General features: G+C 43.6%; 1 protein-coding gene across 1 annotated transcript in view; it reads left to right on the top strand.

Annotated features, from left to right (window-relative positions):
• Window positions 1–22,359, top strand: part of LOC126251894 (serine/threonine-protein kinase 32A) — a 620,320-nt gene that overhangs the window by 561,631 nt on the left and 36,330 nt on the right. Inside the window, exon 7 of the mRNA XM_049952606.1 lies at window positions 2,304–2,521. Coding sequence (XP_049808563.1) covers window positions 2,304–2,521 — 218 coding nt within the window. The remainder of the gene's footprint in view (window positions 1–2,303; window positions 2,522–22,359) is intronic.

The following is a 22,359-nucleotide window of genomic DNA, read 5'->3' as shown; positions in this document are numbered from 1 at the left end:
AAAGTGTCGCACTTTCGCAGATGTAGCAGGGCTCGCGTGTGGTCTGGAATTGTCGTTCTGAAGGAGAGAGTGCTCCATGAGTGTAACAAAGTCTTCCAATATGCACGCTGTTTCTCATGTACCGACATAGTTACGTTACACAGCGGCTCGTTACACGAAACAATTCGGAATCCTGTGGCGTCAAAGGTCTGAAAAGCTGTAGGCATGAAGAATAAAGACGTAGTATGTTAATAACGTTTGTTTGATTTAAAAAGTTTTAAGATTTCAGCACGTCGTTGTACCGTGTGCACTGAGCTACAGATTGCCCCTTAATCAAGTCTAAGTATGTTGTACCTACAAAGGAACTCCCCAGCGCACCTTCCTCAGATTCAGTCGTAATATGGCCCAGTGGATAACCCTTAAAAAGCTGAACTCAGAGCAAGCACGAAAACACGAAAAAGGTGCACTGAACCGTGAGAAAAGAAACAAAATAGAAACCGTGAACGGCCCAAGTTCAGCAAGTGCAATATCGAGTGAAGATGATCAGGTGCGGCGTCGTGGTTAAGTGGACGAGAAAGCGGACGAGCCGTCTACAAAACTCCCTTGTGCCATTTTATTCTTTTACACATCATTAGGCATTTTCCGTCCTGTCATTGAAATTTTTGTTCTCTTTCAGTAGTCTTGGCAGTTTTCATATTACACATTTGTTATAGAGTTTAAGTCATGTGGAAAGAATACGTTACCGTCGCAAGTAAACGTGATGAATAGTGAGAGCAGCCGGCCGCTGTGACCGAGCAGTTCTAGGTGCTTCAGTCCGGAACCGCGCTGTTGCTACGGTCGCAGGTTCGGATCCTGCGTCGGTCATGGATGTGTGTGATGTCCTTAGGTTAGTTAGGTTTAAGTAGTTCTAAGTCTAGGGGACTGATGACCTCAGATATTAAGTACCATAGTGCTTAGAGCCATTTGAAGCAATAGTGAGAGCAAGCGAGATACTCCATAGACGGCTCACAGAAATGAAAACAACAAATAAGCGAGTGTGAACAATGGTTCAAAATGGCTCTGAGCACTATGGGACTTAACATCTATGGTCATCAGTCCCCTAGAACTTAGAACGACTTAAACCTAACTAAACTAAGTACATCACATAACACCCAGTCATCACGAGGCAGAGAAATGTGAACTATTTTACAACAAAGAAATTCAAGTGTCAAAAATTCAATAAACAAACGCAACTTCAAGAACATTAGAAACATACGTTTTGGCAGAGCATAGAGAAATTGCGTGACTGTGAAACTGTTGCGTTCATTTGTTTCAGGTTACATTGCAAACTGTTATGTTTTCATAATTTCCTTGGGAGTGATCACATTCACATTCATACGGACACCTAAATCGGGCAAGGAGGCATGTCTCACTTAGTTACCAGGCGTACAATTTAGGTGCGTCGGTGAGAGATTCCTATCAAATGACACAGTTACTGTCACTAGCACTGCGTGTGACAGATTAGACGTGTTTTCCGCTGGAGGAGTCGGTTGACTTGTCGCCTTGTCATCAAACGTTTGCGGTTCCCAATCGAAAGCCACTTCCTTTCACTGGACTCGCATTCGGGAGGACGACGGTTCGATCCCGCGACCGGCCATCCTGATTTAGGTTTTCCGTGATTTCCCTAAATCTCTTCAGGCAAATGCCGGGAAGGTTCCTTGGAAAACGGCACGGTCGATTTCCTTACCATCCTTCCCAAATCCGATGAGGCCGATGACTTCGCAGTTTGGTCTCCATCCCCAAAACAACCAACCAACCACTTCCTTTCGGTTGCTAATAGCGTAGTTGTGCAAAATAAACTCTCATTGGCCGCTTCATTACACCTCGCTGTTGCAAACGGACGATACACCACGCCACAGATACGAATTTGAACACAGCGAACAACGCGCGAGGGGGGGGGGGAAGAGGGGGGGGGAAGAGGGGGGGGAGGCACAAGGGAAGGTTGAACACGGCACGGCTGTTTGGACTTTCAGCCCCGTGACCGCTTAACCACGACTTCGTCGTTCTTTTGGCCTGCTCTGTATTGCACTTCTTGTCCTTGGATCGTTCATTGTTCTACTTTGATTTTTTTTTAACAATTCAGTAGACCTTCTTCCTGTTTTCATGCTTGATCTGTATTCAGTTTTTGTCGGGCTGTCCACTTGGCGCTCTCCCATTAAATCTGTGCGGGGGTGCAATGGGGGAGTTTCCCTTCTTAGGATAACACAGAATCCGTCCAATGTTAAAAGGCGTTTTTTGGAGACATTTTGCCGCGTTTAAGCTGACGTGTCTCGTCTTACCGGCAGCGCCCGAGATCTTCGAGTGCGCGGCGGACGCGTGCCTGGGCTACGGCCCGCCGGTGGACTGGTGGTCGCTGGGCGTGGTGGCGTTCGAGGCGCTGTGCGGCGCGCGGCCCTTCGACATCCACTCGGGCACCTCCGTGGCCGAGGTGCGCGCGCTGCTGCAGCGCGGCGCCGCACTGCCCGCCGCCTGGTCGCCCAGCACCCGCGAGCTGGTCGCCGCGGTCAGTACCACTACTACTCTATACCTGCCTGCCTGCTTCAACGACAGTGTTGCCATTTGCCGTTGCACCACCCTCGACATACATGAAGAAAACCTGATTTCTGTGCAGCTGTACGTAACACAACTGAGTTCTAACTTCTAAGGCCGTGGTTCGCAACCCGGGAGTAATCACCCCATGAGGAGTTAAATGAACTTCCTGAGGGTTGAAAACCAAACAATTCGACTCTGCTTCAGTCGCGAAACAAAATAAATTTCAAAAGTACATTACTATTAGAAAACTTTTCCAAGACTTTAATATTGATTATATAAGTTATCAATAACTACATTAATCCAGTGAAGGTTACGGGTTCCTCACATAGTCCACCCACTAAACAAAAAAGTTGCGCGGTCTAGGGCGCACTGCCACGGTTCGCGTGGCTCCCGCCCTCGAAGGTTCGAGTCCTCCCTCGGTGTGTGTGTTCTCCTTAGCGTAAGTTGGTTGAAATTAAATTAAGTAGTGCTTAAGTCTAGGGACCGACGACCTCAGCAATTTGGTCCGTAGTATCTTACCACAAATGTCAGTATGCTGACGATAAAAGTGAGACGTATACGTAACAAATGCTAAAATCTAAGGAAAATGTCTTCTACAATTTGCAGTCATGCCTGCGTAACAGATAAATGAATTAACTGACAGCACGACACAACAGTGACTACGTAACACCGTACACAGTATTATTGTTATTATTATTAGAGTGGTTAGACAGAAAACAGTAACAGCCTGAAGTAGTCCAATTTCTGCCAAGGAGTGCAGCAGTCAACTAGTTCACAAACAGTAACCATATCTGAGCTTGTCTGAGTTTAAATGGGATTGCAGTGTGCAGGTCAAAGACGAGCCGAGAGGTGTAATGCAGGAGAACTATGTTTTGCGAAAAGAATCTACTGTCACTGTGGACAGCTAGCCCTCTTATCTGAGAAGAAGTGAGAAGTACTTGCGATGCAGCACGAATTCCTTCACTATTCATTCTAACCCCCCCCCCACCCCACCCCCCCCCCACACACACAGAGAAACACACAAACTAAATATCATTCATGTGTTTCGAGAAAAGTCTTTGATTCTATAGTTTAGGTAGGTGCTTAAGTTGGTGATAATGTGACTGATTGGGGGGGGGGGGGGAGAGATAGCGGAGCGGAGGGGCATGGGGGCGGCAGGGGTACTAGCTAATGTCTGATTGCACTCAGCGGTAATAGTCTATGAAAGGTTGGGAACCACTGTTTTAAGGTATAGTGTACGAAGGAATGTAAGCAGATGACGCTCCAGACACACACTTTCAGGTAACAGCAAGAATAAGTGAGGTGCTCGGATCTGCATAATAGTAAGTCACATTAAGTAAATTTTACAGGAAAGACACATAAAGATTCAACAAAACTCATAAATCAAGTGATGGGCATTAGAGTTATGTTTAATCCATTAAAATGTGCTATATACATTAAGATTTTCTTGGCACTTGAAATGGAACATTTTCAATTACTGCACGTAGAGATAAACACTACTATGTACAACAAATGCATGTGATGCTGCCGCTTGTCACTGTATATTACTAAAGGCTCAGTGACAACATTTGGTTTCACTGATCACAATTAACTTTGCTCTCAGCATAACCTAAGACACTTCCATCAATTACTTCAGGTTCATCGACCTTTTATGCGGCTTCGTACTGAGTCAGGGGTAAATAAGATCCGTGATGCATCGCTCATGCCTTATTCGCCGGTATCCAGCAGTCATGATCCCCAGAGCAAGAAGCAATACGTAACAGCAGATCCTCCTCCCTCCACCTACTGTCACGCTCAGTGAGCAGTAATAACAAAATATAAATGACTGCACGCCAAAGTCGCACTAGCAGACATATTCGACGGTTACTGTAACTGTAGCCTCAACGTTGGTTACTGCGGTACAATTTTTTATGATACCGTACCTTGTATTGTATTGAACTAGGGACCTAGAAACGACGGAGAAGCTTTGTCCCCGCCGTAGCCCCCAGTGGTACCCAACCCAACAACAGGCTACAGCAGTCCACTCACCCCACCGCCGCCCCACACCGAACCCAGGGTTATTGTGCGGTTCGGCCCCAGTGAAACCCCCCCCCCCCCTCCATTGGGGAACGTCTCACACGAGACGAGTGTAGCCCCAAATTTTTGCGTGGTAGAGGAATTACGGTGTACGCTTACGTGGAGATAGTGTTTGCGCAGCAATAGCCGACATAGCGTAACTGAAGCGGAATAAGGGGAACCAGCCCGCATTCGCCGAGGCAGATGGAAAACCGGCTTAAAAACTATCCACAGACTGTCCGGCAGACCGGACCTCGATACTAATCCGCCGGGCGAATTCGTGCCGGGGACCGGCACGCCTTCCCGCTCGGAGAGCAGTGCGTTAGACCGCACGGATAACAGTGTGGCTAAACCATACTTTACTTGGAAACCTTTTATGTGAACCAACTAACTCTTGCCGAGGAAGCCTACGCATTTCTATTTAAGAATTTATCCCACCGCTCATAGTTCTATTAAATATTAGTATTGTTTAAGAGTATTCTATGTACTGCACTGTTATGATAAAGAACATAGTCATGTTCTTCCTAATAGCATTTGACGTAACTACATTTTTTATGCTTAGGGCAAGGTAGTGCAATTGCGATCATTTCCGACAAATGCTATTATAGCTCGGAACCTATTGAAGAAAGAAGGAACTTAAATTATGGCACTTGTTCCTTGATTTTTAATGAATATGTAACAAAAATATTACACCATTGCAAGTGTTGGTCTGAACACAAGAAAAGGTGGAAGAATAGAGTAGAGATATTCGAATATGTATCACATTAGGTACAATTGTGATCACTTCTTGATACAATTCTTATCATTGACATCTTCCACATCAAAATCGCTTTTTCCCTCTGGCACCAATGCAAGCTTCGTGATACCAAACATTACATTTTTAAAGCGTATACAGCCACGCTGCGGAGGTTTTCCAGATTTTCGTCTCAAATGAGTCGAACTGATGTCTATGTTTTCTTTTTCGGGAAGATTCTTTTTTCTCTGGAGTTGGCTAAATGTCCTTGACAATATCGTGCTGAGAAATCGTACTTGATGCTGGTGTTACGGTCTTCAGTTACATCTTTTAAACATATGCGCTCTTCTCCGATAATGCTGGTAGTAGCTTGATTGGTGGGGGTCTAAGGACCACGTGCCTCGAACAACGTTCTCCTCGAGAACAACGTCTTTGCAGAAGGGCATTATTCCGGTGCACTGGAACCCCTTGACTACACACCCAGCAGATGCAGTTATGCTCCATGCATTACAGAAAATAGTACACATTCTTTGTTATGTAATGCTTTCATTGGGGTTTCAATGAATCCACTAAGTTCTATTTCTGTGACATTGAACCCTTAGAGCCTTGAAAAAAGTTCTGTCTAATGGCTGTAGTACATGAGTAATGTGTGGAGGCAATCCCAAAAGTTTTGTCCCATTTTCCCGAGAGGACTCTACAGCATGTAAGCTAGTATGACTGCCATGGTTGTCAATAATAAAAATTGTAATACCACCCACTGTTTCGTATTTCTCGAAGGGTCGAAGCCACATCATAAACAGTTCTTCATTGATGTAATAAGACTCACTCATCTCCGTAATTGAACTAGGAGGTAAACCGTCTTCAAATTCAGGATGTTTCCTCACCCCTTTGAAAATTACCAGTAGTGGTAAATACGTGCAACATGCATCCATGCTTGTAGCAATAGTAACATTTTATACTCTTTCCACATTTGTTAATGAAACAATTTCTTGCTTACCCTTACAACTAACTATTTTTGAGGGTCTGTTGTTAAGAGGAAAGTCAGACTCATCCATATTATAAATACACCCTGTTTATCAGACAAAACATTCCCTTTAACATGTCTTCGAAATTCTGGAAATATTTACTTACTTTATTTAAGCCTTCAGTTCTGGCTCGTGAAAGACCCTCGGATTTTCGCAGGCTAAGGTTAACGTGCCTCTTAATAAATCCTGTAAACCAGTGAGTCAAGCAACCTTACATTATAAGTTCCAGGTATGTTTCAAATTATTTTTCTCAGCCAACTGAAATGCAGCTGTTCGTAATTGGCGTGGCGACAGACCTAATACTCGCTGTTCTAGAAAATTTGAAAATTTCTAGTAAGGTCTTATGGAACCAAACTGCTGAGGTCATCGGTCCCTAAGCTTACGCACTACTCAGTCTAACTTAAACTAACTTACACTAAGGACAACTAAGGACAACACACACACCCATGCCCGAGGGAAGACTCGAACCTCCGATTTTCCTTGGATTTCACACGTCCTGCTCGCCCTCCTTCCCCCTCCCTCCCCCCACATACACAAAACTGTGAAGCCCATTGGAAAGGCCTCAAGTAACGTAAACAAAGCCAGCACCGACTGGAGCTATGGTGAACTCTCACAAACTCAGTCTGCATCCGAAAACAGCCATATGAGTAACTATCCATACACAAGACGACCGAACTCTGCTCTACACAGTTGTTAAAACGCAGGACTGTGCCTAGGAATACAAAACACTCAAGAAAGTGGAGAATGAAACTACAAAAGGCAATGGTAAAACTAATTAAGTATCTTCTATTTAGAAGTTCGTTAATTCATAAATGAGAGCTATGTTCTCCTGTGGTCCTGATGGAACGAAGAATGGCACCTAACCTTAGATTAAGTACCAGAAGCACGTATTTTCGTACGTTAATTAGGGAGACAAAGAAAAACCGTCGAACTATCCATCACTAGAGAGATTGACCACATTGGTAACAGACTCAAAGCCTTCCTCAGTGTAGAAACCAGGAGTCACGTTTGTATTAGGGGATATCATATTCAGAGTTTTTCGATGAACTGTCTCCATATTTTTCTGTTAAATTTTGTGATAAATCTAAAAGCAATAAACTTGTGGGAGTTTGCCATAGAATGTACTAGTGTGACCACATTAAATTTGTTTTAATATAAATTTGTTTTGGTATACACAGTGGGATGAAAATGATGCAGCTAAGAAAAGAGAACACCGAAAAGTAATAAGGGGTGAACGAACATAAAAATTATAACCGTCTGTAATTCATTATTCTGTTACTACCATTGTCTTATTGCATACTTCTGATCATTTGTGTAGATTTTAGCACTATCGGTAAACGACACAGTAGTATGCTCAGTGTCGCAGATATCGCCCCCCCCCCGCCCCTTGTATAAAATGGCTTACACTAGTTCTGAAGCCAATATAAGCACCATCTCTGGGATCTGAAAGTTTTGTAAGCCTATTAATCTTCGTTTTGACTTACATTACAGTTGGGTACGAACAATTTTATGTGATCAAATCTTTTTGCTTATACCGTAACAAAGCAAGGTGATAGAAAAATCCAATAGTATAAAATTTTGGAAAAAATACTATTTTCACAATTGCTTCTCTTGATAGAGTATTCCAGTAGGGCTGTGAGCATTATAGCATTCACCAGTAGGTGAGTAGTATCGGCTATGGGTGATATTGGGAACATTCATATTGGATACCATTCACCGACTTACCCTTTTGTTTTCTCTTGTTTTTCTCTCTATTTTGTTAATCTAATATACTGTCATTAACGTTTCTGTTTAACTGAAAAAGTTTCGAATATGAAGAAAAGGGAGACGTGGTCCACATGAATTCTTCAAGCTGGTTGTTGTGCTGTTTGAAATAAAGAAACGGAAACACTGTAAAAGGAATAAGTGCTTGGAGTACTAATATCTACTGTTAGTGACACTAGAGATATAAGAAAGGTGAAAATGAAGAAGCTATAGTAGAATAAAAGAGGCTAGGGAGAAAACCAGTGGAGACAGAAGAATCGGAGCTTCTTGATTACTGCACTGATATGGAAAATAACTTTCTAGGCCTTACTGGGAATCACATGATGTCGATGGCGTTTCACCTAGCTGGTGGAAAGTGGTTGGCTTTCTCCAATTTTTCCCCAAGAGGACAATAAGACTATCAAATACACCTTTTCATAGTCTTTCAAGATTATGGAACAAAACATCAGTTTTTTCTCAATCCGGAAAACAGAACCAAAAAAAGTACTATTCTATCCTGTTTTCAATATGAAGGAGGCAGTGATCACAACTGTACAATCCAAAGCTGTGCAAGTGATTCCTTTCAGTGGCAAATCTATGGTTCACGGGCTGTCATCAGAGAGGGAGTCTCAATACTATCATCACCTACATGTCGGCTACTGATCAGTTTGTTCTCCAGTGATAGTTCCCAGTTTTCCCCAAGACATGAACCAAACGACAGGGACTCCTCTTGGAGCCATTGCAGTGTTTTCATACATCAGGTTACATCGAATACGATCTATTCTGTCAGTGGATGAAACATTCTGCTTCTTTTCTGAAACTTTGAGCCAAATACCTTGTTTTTGACAGAAACTATGCACAATCCAGAAGTCATCGACCAGTTAAAAGTTGTTACTCCAGCACATACGTGCATCTTATTTTTAGAAAAAATACATTCATCAAAAAAAATTTTCCATCACCTTGGTTCCGAAAGTTCCGGAACCTGACAGAAAATTGGAACAGAAAACAACATAAACATCATTTCTGCCCTTTTTATTGCTCATGAAAACCACACATTGTATATTGTACCACCATACAGCGAGACCTTCAGAGGCGGTGGTTCAGATTGCTGTACACATCGGTAAGTCTGATACCCAGCAGCACGTCCTCTTGCATTGATGCATGCCTGTATTCGTCGTGGCATACTACCCACAAGTTCATCAAGGCACTGTTGGTCTAGATTGTACCATTCCTGCCCATCTTGGTGGCCGAGCGGTTCTAGGCGCTTCAGTCTGGAACCGCGCGACCGCTACGGTCGAAGGTTCGAATCCTGCCTCGGGCATGGATGTGTGTGATGTCCTTAGGTTAGTTAGGCTTAAGTAGTTCTAAGTTCTAGGGGACTGATGACCTCAGATGTTAAGTCCCATAGTGCTCAGAGCCATTTGAACCATTGTTTTGTCCCATTCCTCAATGGCGATTCGGCTTAGATCCCTCAGAATGGTTGGTGGGTCACGTCGTCCGTAAACAACCCTTATCAGTCTACCCCAAGCATCTCCGATAGAGTTAATGTCTGGAAAACATGCTGGCCCTTCTAGACGAGTGATGTCGTTATCCCGAAGAAAGTCATTCACAAGATGTGCATGATGCGGTCCCAAATTGTCGTCCATGAAGACGAACGCCTTGCTCATATGCTGCTGATATGGTTGCACTATCGGTCGGAGGGTAGCATTCACGATCGTACAGCCGTTAGGGCGCCTTCCATGACCATCAGCGGTGTACGTCGGCCCCACATAATGTCACCCCAAAACAGCAGGGAATATCCACCTTGCTGCACTCGCTGGACAGTGTGTCTAAGGTGTTCAGCCGGACCGGGTTGCCTCCAAACACGTCTCCGACGATTGTCTGGTTTAAGGCATATGCGACACTCATCGGTGAAGAGAATGTGATGCCAATCCTGAGCGGTACATTCGGCGTGTTGTTGGACCCATCTGTACCGCGCTGTATGCTGTCGTGGCTGCAAAGATAAACCTCGGAAGGACGTTGTGTGATGTTGAGCATCATGCAACTTAATGCGCACAGTTTGAGTCATAACATGACGTCCCGTGGCTGCACGAAAAGCATTATTCAACATGATGGCGTTGCTGTCAGTGTTCCTCCGAGCCATAATCCGTAGGTGTATATTATCCACTGCAATACTAGCCCTTGGGCGGACTGAGTGAGGCATGTCATCGACAGTTCCTGTCTCTCTGTATCTCCTCCATGTTCGAACAACATCGATTTCGTTCACTCCGAGACGCATGGACACTTCTCTTGTTGAGAGCCCTTCCTGGCACAAAGTAACAATGCGGACGTGATCGAGCCGTGGTATTGACCGTCTAGGCATGGTTGAACTACAGACAACACGAACCGTGTAACTCCTTCCTTGTGGTATTATTGGAACTGATCGGTGGTCGGACCCCTTCCATGTAATAGGCGCTGCCCATACATGGTTGTTTACATCTTTGGCCGGGTTAGTGATAGATTCTGAACAGTCACAGGAGGCTGTGTCTGTGATACAATATCCACAGTCAACGTCTATCTTCAGGAGTTCTGGAAACCGGGGTGATGCAAAACTTCTTTTGATGTGTGTAGCTGATGATGGTTAGTCGGAAGCAGTATCCTCGTGTCATCGAAAAGTGTAAGAACGTTCTAGAAAATCGATTCAGCTGGCATAGACAGTCATCATGCATTACAATTCCACGATAACGGAACCTTTCATTCTAACGAAGGGAAACGTTCTATTGCATAACTGAGAAAAAGTTCCTGCCAATAATATTAAACACTTACTCATATGAGACCTCAGATTCGCAGATGTCTTCACAGTCAAAAATAAATTACTCTATATATACTAAGATAAGCAGCTAAGGGTGTTCATTTCATTGTAATTTCATTCTAACGAGCTGCATGATCACCGATGGTATCTGTTCTTTCGGATATGTCCGAAAGAACAGATACCATCTTAATATATATATAGTTAAGGCTCACCGGCCATTTGATCATCTTATTCTTCTGTGCGAATGCACAAACACTGCCCGAACTCTTTCGGGAATCGGCAACGCGCCGCGAGTAATGAGTATAATGGGCAGGGGTACTACGAATGTAGTGCGGGACAATACATTGAGAATGTGGTTTTCGAGTGCGGGACAATACATTGAGAATGTGGGTTTCGCGAGAGGCGTGCCAGAGATAAATCCATGCAATCGCGCTATCCTCTGTGTCCTCGGTGGCTCAGATGGATAGAGCGTCTGCCATGTAAGCAGGAGATCCCGGGTTCTAGTCCCTGTGGGGGCACACATTTTCACCTGTCCAAATTGACGTATGTCAACGCCTGTAAGCAGCTAAGGGTGTTCATTTCATTGTAAGAAATTACTCGTTGCAACGGTCGTTTGGAAGATGGTTCAAATGGCTCTGAGCACTGTGCGACTTAACTTCTGAGGTCATCAGTCGCATAGAACTTAGAACTAATTAAACCTAATTACCCTAAGGACATCACACATATCCATGCCCGAGGCTCGTTTGGAAGAGACGACCGTGTTATTTACACTACTACAGGTCACATTTCAGTTATTGGTAAAAGTTATTAATCATATCGGCAGGCAAGAAAGAGATGCCGTGGACCATTTCGTATTAACAAGTGCTTTATTAAAATGAATGTTCGCTTAATCATTTCAGAAAAGAGCGGAAAAACACAAATGAACCTTTTCTCGTTATATTGCCACAGGACTTTTTATCTTTATTATCAAACCGATTAATTAAAAATGCTCTTTGTGCACCAATTTATCGGCAATGCGGCAACAGCAGCAATAAAAGGCAAAAGGAAGAACTCCGATATACTAGATTATTGCTCAACATTTAGCTGTAATACAGCACTATCACTGGTAGAATGTATAAATATCTTTCAGATTGATTATCTACAAAAATGTCTTTACTCAAGAATTTAGATTTCTATTAGAAAGGAAGATTAAGAATAAAAATGGTACATAATCCTTTTGAAGCTCCGAAACATCTGTACATCAGTTTTTTTCTGATGATCTTGAAATGGCAAAAAGGTACAATGAAGTTAGCAGAGCACTTTTGGTGAAGAAACAGAATTGAACAAATGCTCCCTTAAAATTAGGAAACGTCTGTATAACGACTGCGTAATTTAATTACACGTCATCTAATTTCCAAGATTGATTCAAAAATGCAAAACAATTGTACTTTGCAGTAAACACGTTTCACAAATGTTACATATTCCTTATGTGAGAATACAGATCTTTGATACTATTTTACTCTGTCTTTAGATTCATGTCTAACGACATGGAAATCATCTAAGGGTTCTAAAACCACGATGGACGAAACTGAAAGTTAGTCGTCGGAAAAGGCGCTCCTATGACAGACGTTAGAAATCCGACAAGACAGTGAACTAACTGTTAGGATGATGTGTAGGTGTCCACTGACATAAACTTGTTAAAACACAACGATACAGAGCAGATTAATTTGTCACATCAAAACTTGTCGTTCATTATTAATGTTTCTCTTTTGTGTGCAATATGTACTAATTAAACATCAAGCTTAAACTTTTCTTTGCTTGTCGTGCGAGCTTTCCTTGAGTTCATAATTCGAAACTTAGGAGTTGCAATTACAGAATGTCTTTGAACACTGTCTGTCTGTCGGTGTAGTTATTTGTAAAACCGTTAGTTGCGTCCTCTGAGGTCAGTCATAAGGTGTAATTCAATCATCTCTTAACACAAATATACTTCATTTGTTTGGCTATGGTGCCCGAGGCTATTTTACTTAAAATATTTGAAAATTAGTCTTAGTGGCTGCTAGAAATATTCATTCCGTCATAAGCATATCATTTCATCGGTATGAAATATCATCTGTGTTTACTTCCTCCGCTTATTAACTTCTTACATCCTGAAGGATCGTCTGCATGCAAATTTTTCAGGTATTCTAGATATTATGACGAGTGTTTTGTGGCCCTTTCACTTGCGGCTCTCGATATTTTTTATGTAAAACACGATTGAATGTTGCACCACTAGTGTTTCGTTACTATTCTCTGATTAAATGTTTGTATGGTTACGTCTAGTGAGACAAACTTAAAAAAATATTAGTGGTGCTATATTTGGTCGAACCAACGTCTAGTCAGACAAACTTAAATAAATATTAGTGGTGCTATATTTGGTCGAACCAACGTCGCAACTAGACGATGATACCGAACGAATAATTCAATATATAAAGACAGATGAAAATCTAATAACACAGTTGTACGGGAAGGAATAGAAGAAACAGTTACTATGGAATATTCACTTGGAAGAAGGAATGAGACAAGAGAAAAACTGAGTTGTGCAATATATTTCAGATGGTAATCGCGTATGTTCTGTTCAAGAATCGTAAGAGGATGAGTTATATTCGGAAAAGACCCGGAGACACGGGAAGACTTCAGATATATTAAATCATGGCTAGACACAGATACCGAAATCAGATATTGTTCAGATCACAATTTACTAAGGATGAAGAGAAGGCTCAAGTTTAAGAGAATCGTCTGGAGAAAGCAGTGTGGAAGGAAGTGGGATACTGAAGTACTGAGGAATGGTGAGATACGTTTGAAGTTCACTAAGGATGAGTAAGCTGCAACAGTGGGCAGGTCATTGAAGACCAGTGGTCTTCTCTAAAAAGGTGAACACAGATGATGGACTGCCATAGGTACAAGGACGATAACGCTGATGAAACCTTGGGTAACAAAAGAAATACTTCAAATGATCTATGGAAGAATGAAGTACTAAAGCATTCAGAGAAAGATAGAAACACATCATTATGAGTTACTTAGGAATGAAATGGATACAAGAAAAGGTGAAGAAATCGAAAAAGTAACTATCGTCTGGACGACAGGCTCAGCATGTTGAAAGTTTAAAAGAACTTTCGGTGAAATTAAAAGCGAGGGTAGAAACATTAAGACTGCGAAGGGAATTTTACTGTAAACGCAGAGGAAAGAGTAAATGGAAGACCTCTACGAGAGAGAGAGAGAGAGAGAGAGAGAGAGAGAGAGAGCTTGTCTTTCGACTTGACAGAAGAACAAATTGTAGTCGATATGGAAGTCCTATGGGATGTGTTATTACAGTCTGAATTTAGAAGACCGCTGAAAGACATGAGAACAATAAAGCAGACGGAATTGACAACCAAACGACTGTTCAAGTTTTTGTTTAGAATCTAAGGCACAGGCGACGTATCATCAGACTTTCGGAGAAATATCATCCACACAATTACGAAGACAGCAAGGACAAATACGTGCGAAAACTATCGCACAACAGCTTAACAAACCATGCATCCAAGAAGCTGATACGAATAATACATAGAATAATCGAAAAGAAAATTGAGGATCTGTTAGATAACGACCAGTCTGGCTTTAGAAAAAGTTAAGGCATTAAGGAGACAGATCTGACTTTGAGCTTGATAATACAAGCAAAATTAAAGAAAAATCGAGATAAGCTAATAGGAATGTCGATCTAGAAAGAGCGTCCTACAGTGTGAAATAGTGCAAGATTTTTGAAATTCTCAGATAAGTAGGAGTAAGCTACAGGGAAAGAGAGATCTATACAATGTGTACAACAACAAAGAGAAAGGAATAAGACTGGAAGAGAAAGAACGATGTGTCTGTATTAGAAAAGGTGTAAGCCTGTGATGAAGTCTTTCGCCCCTACTGTTGATTCTAAACACCGAAGAAGCAATGACGAAAACAAAAGAAAGGTTGATGAGTGGGACTCAAATTCAAAGCAAATGGATATCAATGATAATATTCGCTGATGACGTTGCCATCCTCATTGAAAGTGAAGAACAACAGCAGGATGTGTTGAATGGAATGAACAATGTAATGAGTGATGATCATGGACAAATCGAAGAAAGACGAAGGTAATGAGAAGTAGCAGAATTAAGAAGAGGGAGAAACTGTTGGGGATCATGAAGTAGACCAAGATACCTTGGGATCTAAGTAACACATGATGGATGAATCAAGAAGGACATAACAAGCAGATTCTATCACAGGCAAACAGGGCACTCCTGACCAAAAGAAGTCTACTGGTATCAAATTGGCCTTAATTTCAGTGACGAATTTCCAAGAATATAGGGACTTTTCGAGCACAGTTGTAGGTTGTACAAAATCATGGACCGTAGGAAAATCGGAACAGAAGAGAATCAGAGCCTTTTAGAGGTGGTACTACAGAAGAAAGTTGAAAACTTGGTGGACTGAGAATATAAGGAATGAGGAGGTTCTCTGCAAAAACCGAAGAAGAAAGAAAAACGTTAACAGTAAGATGAGACAGGGTGATAGAGCAAGTATAAAGACTACAAGGAATAACCTCCATAGTAACAGGAGGATATGTGGAGGGTAAAAACTGTAGGGAAAGACAGAGATCAGAACACATTCAACAAATAATTGAGGACGTAGAGTGCAAATGCTACTCTGAGGTGATGAGGTTAGCGCAGATGAGGAATTCGTGACTGGCCGCATCATCACAAGTCTAATGATAAACGTTACACGTCCTGAATTGTGCAGTGTGATGCGCGACGAAAGGAAATTACGCCGAGAAAACTTATGCCAGAGGCAGGAATACCTATAAAATCTACATTAAGGTGACACTCTGGCGACACTTCCGAATGTAAGCAGCCATCATATGACAATGAACACGTAGATGACTCTGTAACACTTTAGGGACGAAATACTTTTGGTTCCAACATAGCGCAGTGGTAGGGTATTATGTCCAACCTGATATTATTTTAGGGAAGGAGACCAGGCAGCGAGGTCATCGGTCTCATCGGACTAGGGAAGGACGGGGAAGGAAGTCGGCCGTGCCCTTTGAAAGGAACCATCCCGGCATTTGCCTGGAGCGATTTTAGGGAAATCACGGAAAACCTAAATCAGGATGGCTGGACGCGGGATTGAACCATCGTCCTCCCGAATGCGAGTCCAGTGTCTAACCACTGCGCCACCTCGCTCGGTCCTACCTGATGTGCATGGAACCCACACAACACAGCTGTCTTTCAGGTCCTCTAATCGCCTTTCAGTTCAGTCGTGTGGCTATAGGAAACGGTATCTTCTTGGCTAGCTGTTTTGTTCTTTCATGTAATCATAAACAAATTTACATCTCAACGACTTTGTATCGTTTTAGTTGTAACGTCCCCTTAGAAAAATTATACATGACTGTGCTTAAACTGACACCCAATATTTTTAGCGCAACGCAATCTGACTTTCAATAATCCCTATAAAAGAATGGCCCTGACTAACATTAACCTATACCTTTCACAAATCACTTACCTCACAAAAATCTTAGTTACTCGAACTACTGCAATACAGCGAGCGCTACTACTGCCAGCTAAACAAAAGATTCAAACTACTGGAGGCACTAACTACTGATAGGCATAGTTAGCAAATTAAAGATTTTGATAGAGAACAAACAATGTATTTACCTTAATAGTGTTCCAAAGTCATAATATATAGCAGTTCATGACATCCAGTCTTACAAAGTTACTGTCTCTGATGGACAAACGTCCAGATAATCCGCTCTCAAAACTCCGCCATTTCTCTCCCCACATCAACCACTGCTGGCGGCTCACCTCCAACTGCGCAACCCGCTCTCAAAACTCCGCCATTTCTCTCCCCACATCCACCACTGCTGGCGGCTCACCTCCAACTGCGCAACGCTACGTGCTGTTCACATCCAACTGCCAAACACTACTATAGCGAATATTAGAACAATGCTAACCAGCCACAGACTGCACACAGCACAGCCAGTGCCGCTCTCAAAACTCCGCCATTTCTCTCCCCACATCCACCACTGCTGGCGGCTCACCTCCAACTGCACAACGCTACGTGCTGTTCACATCCAACTGCCAAACACTACAATAGCGAATATTAGAACAATGCTAACCAGCCACAGACTGCACACAGCACAGCCAGTGATTTTCATACAGAGCGCTACGTGGCGTTACCAATATAAAAACCTAAACAGCCTACTCACATAGTGTCTGAACGTAATCGTGATGTAATAATTGTAAACTACATGTAAAAATTATCATCATAAAACACTAAGTTAGTATGTACAACAATGAATCCATTGTATCACACAAACAAAAATTATCTATTTCTACAGCGTTCATTTGTTGATATGCTCCTTTATAAAATTTACTGCCCTGACTTACACAAAGCACTGGATTGAGACACATGGACAGTTTAGAAATATGACTCTGTCCTTTGGTTTGACGTATCAAGGAGACCTTATCCTTTACAGTTACTGGTATTTCATATGTTCTATTTAGCATAGAGCCTACATATACACTGCCGGAAAAAAATAGTACGCCTGGAAAAACGACGTCGATTTTGATCCTATGATGGCATATGCCATGTGGAGGATAATATATATGCTGGTAATCATTTCAGGGTCGTCCGCCAACAGAAATCGTAGTGGCGTAGCTAAAAGAGCGCCATCTGTGTCTACCCTTCAGTAACGAATTCTCATAGCCAGAAAGCTCGTTGTGGTGCAGACATGCGAAGCAAGCAGTTATCATGCCACGGGTAGGCACTCGTGCTCCCTACAGACAACTCAGCGAGTCAGATTGTGACCTTCCGCCGGCCGCGGTGGCCGAGCGGTTCTAGTCGCTTAAGTCCGCAACCGCGCGACTGCTACGGTCGCAGGTTCGAATCCGGCCTCGGGCACGGATGTGTGTGATGTCCTTAGGTTAGTTAGGTTTAAGTAGTTCTAGGTTCTAGGGGACTGATGACCTCAGTTGTTAAGTCCCATAGTACTCAGAGCCATTTTTTTGTGACCTTCCGAGTGGGGGGATGGTCATTTCGGAAAATGCCGTTCATGTTCCACGTGCTGAATCAGCTGTGGAACGACGCTGGTACCAGTGGTCACGTAAAATTTCTCACAGCAGTAGACGAGGTTCTGGAAGTCCAAGCAGCACACGCCCCAGCCAGGATTGTCGTACTGTAAGGGCAGCAGTGGCAGATCGTACAGTTACCACAGCACAGGTAAGAGGGCTTGTGAGTCCAGGCGTGTCAACACGAACTGTTGCGAAATGGTTATTAGCAATGGTACTACGGTCACGCACACATCTAGCCCGCCTCCCACTCATACTACAGCATCGATGTATGTGGTTCAAGTAGTGCCGTCAGAGGATCACTTGGAAGATCGAATGGCGCGCCGTTGTCTTCAGCGACGAAAGCAGATTCTGCCTGCACGCAAGTGACGGTTGCTTGCGCCTCTGACGTCGGACTGGTGACCGCTACCTCGTAGAGTACATTCATCCAAGATACACTGGCCCTAACCCAGGCCTTAAGGTCTGGGGCGCGATAAGCTACAACTCTCGTTCACAGGTAGTGTTTTGGAGGAGACACTATCCAGCGTTCGGGATGTGCAGAGCATTGTCAGACACGTTCTTTTGCCGTTCTTGTAACAGGAAGTTGATGTTTTCTTCCAACAGGAGCGTGCTCGCACAAACACACTTCTACATCTACATCTACATGACTACTCTGCAATTCACATTTAAGTGCTTGGCAGAGGGTTCGTCGAACCACAATCATACTCTCTCTACCATTCCACTCCCGAACAGCGCGCGGGAAAAACGAACACCTAAACCTTTCTGTTCGAGCTCTGATTTCTCTTATTTTATTTAGATGATCATTCCTACCTATGTAGGTTGGGCTCAACAAAATATTTTCGCATTCGGAAGAGAAAGTTGGTGACTGAAATTTCGTAAATAGATCTCGCCGCGACGAAAAACGTCTTTGCTGTAATGACTTCCATCCCAATTCGCGTATCATATCTGCCACACTCTCTCCCCTACTACGTGATAATACAAAACGAGCTGCCCTTTTTTGCACCCTTTCGATGTCCTCCGTCAATCCCAACCGGTAAGGATCCCACACCGTGCAGCAATATTCTAACACGGGACGAACGAGTGTAGTGTAAGCTGTCTCTTTAGTGGACTGATGCATCTTCTAAGTGCCCTGCCAATGAAGCGCAACCTTTGGCTCGCCTTCCCCACAATATTATCTATGTGGTCTTTCCAACTGAAGTTGCTCGTAATTTTAACACCCAGGTACTTAGTTGAATTGACAGCCTTGAGAATTGTACTATTTATCGAATAATCGAATTCCAACGGATTTCTTTTGGAACTCATGTGGATCACCTCACACTTTTCGTTATTTAGCGTCAACTGCCACCTGCCACACCATACAGCAATCTTTTCTAAATCGCTTTGCAACTGATACTGGTCTTCGGATGACCTTACTAGACGGTAAATTACAGCATCATCTGCGAAAAACCTAAGAGAACTGCTCGGATTGTCAGCCAGGTCATTTATATAGACCAGGAACAGCAGAGGTCCCAGGACGCGTCCCTGGGGAACACCTGATATCACTTCAGTTTTACTCGATGATTTGCCGTCTATTACTACGAACTGCGACCTTCCTGACAGGAAATCACGAATCCAGTCGCAAAACTGAGACGATACCCCATAGGCCCGCAGCTTGATTAGAAGTCGCTTGTGAGGAACGGCGTCAAAAGCTTTCCGGAAATCTAGAAATACGGAATCAACTTGAGATCCCCGTGCGAATAAAGAGCTAGCTGCGTTGCACAAGAACGATGTTTTCTGAAACCATGCTGATTACGTATCAATAGATCGTTCCCTTCGAGGTGATTCATAATGTTTGAATACAGTATATGCTCCAAAACCCTACTGCAAACCGACGTCAATGATATAGGTCTGTAGTTAAATGGATTACTCCTACTACCCTTCTTAAACACTGGTGCGACCTGCGCAATTTTCCAATCTGTAGGTACAAATCTATCGGTGAGCGAGCGGTTGTATATGAGTGCTAAGTAGGCAGCTATTGTATCAGCCTAATCTGAAAGGAACCTAATCGGTATACAATCTGGACCTGAAGACCTGCCCGTATCAAGCGATTTGAGTTGCTTCGCAACCCCTAAGGTATCTACTTCTAAGAAACTTATGCTAGCAGCTGTTCGTCTTTCAAATTCTTGAATATTCCATTCATATTCCCTGGTGAAGGAATCTCGGAAAACTGCGTTCAATAACTCCGCTTTAGCGGCACAGTCGTCGGTAACAGTACCATCGGCACTGCGCAGTGAAGGTATTGACTGCGTCTTGCCGCTTGTGTACTTTACATACGACCAGAATTTCTTCGTATTTTCTACCAAATTTCGAGACAATGTTTCGTTGTGGAACCTATTAAAGGCATCACGCATTGAAGTCCGTGCGCGCGTCTGTAAATTTCAGCCAATCTTTGGGATTTCGCGTTCTTCTGAACTTCGCATACTTTTTCCGTTGCCTCTGCAACAGAGTTCGGACCTGTTTTGTGTACCACGGGGGATCAGTTCCATCTCTTACCAATTTATGAGGTATGAATCTCTCAATTGCTGTTGCTACTATATCTTTGAATTTGAGCCACATCTCGTCTACATTTGCATAGTCAGTTCGGAAGGAATGGAGATTGTCTCTTAGGAAAGCTTCTAGTGACACTTTATCCGCTTTTTTAAATAAAATTATTTTCGTTTGTTTCTGGTGGATTTGGAAGAAACGGTATTGAGCCTAGCTACAACGACCTTGTGATTACTAATCCCTGTATCAGTCATGATGCTCTCTATCAGCTCTGGATTCTTTGTGGCTAAGAGGTCAAGTGTGTTTTCGCAACCATTTACAATTCGCGTGGGTTCGTGGACTAACTGCTCGAAATAATTTTCGGAGAAATCATTTAGGACAATCTCGAAAGATGTTTTCTGCCTACCACCGGTTTTGAACAAGTATTTTTGCCAACATATCGAGGGAAGGTTGAAGTCCCCACCAACTATAACCGTATGAGTGGGGTATTTATTTGTTACGAGACTCAAATTTTTTGTTACGAGACTCAAATTTTCTTTGAACTCTTCCGCAACTATATCATCGGAGTCTGGGGGTCGGTAGAAGGAGCCAATTATTAACTTAGTTCGGCTGTTAAGTATAGCCTCCACCCATACCAATTCGCACGGAGTATCTACTTCGACTTCACTACAAGATAAACCACTACTGACAAACACTCCACCACCAATTCTGCCTACTCTATCTTTCCTGAACACCGTCTGAGACTTCGTAAAAATTTCTGCAGAACTCATTTCAGGCTTTAGCCAGCTTTCTGTACCTGTAACGATTTCAGCTTCTGTGCTTTCTATTAGCGCTTGAAGCTCAGGGACTTTCCCAGTACAACTACAACAATTTACAACTACAATTCCGACTGTTCATTGATCCAAGCACGTCCTGTATTTGCCATGCACCCTTTGAGATTGTAGCCCACCCCGTACTTTCCCGAGGCCTTCTAACCTAAAAAACCGCCCAGTCCACGCCACACAGCCTCCGCTACCCGTGTAGCCGCCAGCTGAGTGAAGTTAACTCCTGACCTATTCAGCAGAACCCGAAACCCCACCACCCTGTGGCGCAAGTCAAGGAATCTGCAGCCAACACGGTCGCAAAACCGTCTGAGCCTCTGATTCAGACCCTCCACTCGGCTCTGCACCAAAGGTCCGCAGTCGGTTCTGTCAACGATGCTGCAGATGGTGAGCTCTGCCTTCATCTCGTAAGCAAGACCGGCAGCCTTCACCAAATCAGATAGCCGCTGGAATCCAGAGAGAATTTCCTCAGATCCAAAGCGACACACATCATTAGTGCCGACATGTGCCACCACCTGCAGCTGGCTGCACCCTGTGCTCTTCATGGCATCCGGAAGGACTCTTTCCACATCAGGAATGACTCCACCCGGAATGCACACGGAGTGCACACTAGATTTCTTCCCCTCCTTAGCGGCCATATCCCTAAGGAGCCCCATTACGCGCCTAACATTGGAGCTCCCAACTACCACTAAGCCCACCCTCTGTGATTGCCCAGACCTTGAAGACTGAGAATCATCCTCTGAAACAGGGCAGGCAGCTGCATCTGGCTCAGCCAGAGACAGTGCCTTAAACTTGTTTTGTCAGACGCACCGGGGAGGCTTTCTGGTCAGCGTCCGGGGACGTCTTTCGCTGCCTGCCACGCCTTGGAACGACCTCCCAATCAACCACAGGCGAGGGCTCAAACCCACTGCGGGCAGCAACCGGGGCAACCACAGCGGCAGACCGATCTGGGGACAGACGGGACGAGGTTGATATTCCCGTGATACCCAAGTCCGGCTTCCCACAGTGGTGCCCATTGGCAACAGCCTCAAGC

This window comes from Schistocerca nitens, chromosome 4, assembly GCF_023898315.1.
Source record: "Schistocerca nitens isolate TAMUIC-IGC-003100 chromosome 4, iqSchNite1.1, whole genome shotgun sequence".
NCBI classification, from domain to species: domain Eukaryota; kingdom Metazoa; phylum Arthropoda; class Insecta; order Orthoptera; family Acrididae; genus Schistocerca; species Schistocerca nitens.
Note: the sequence above shows the minus strand (reverse complement) of the source record. Positions and strands in the feature narration are given on the sequence as shown.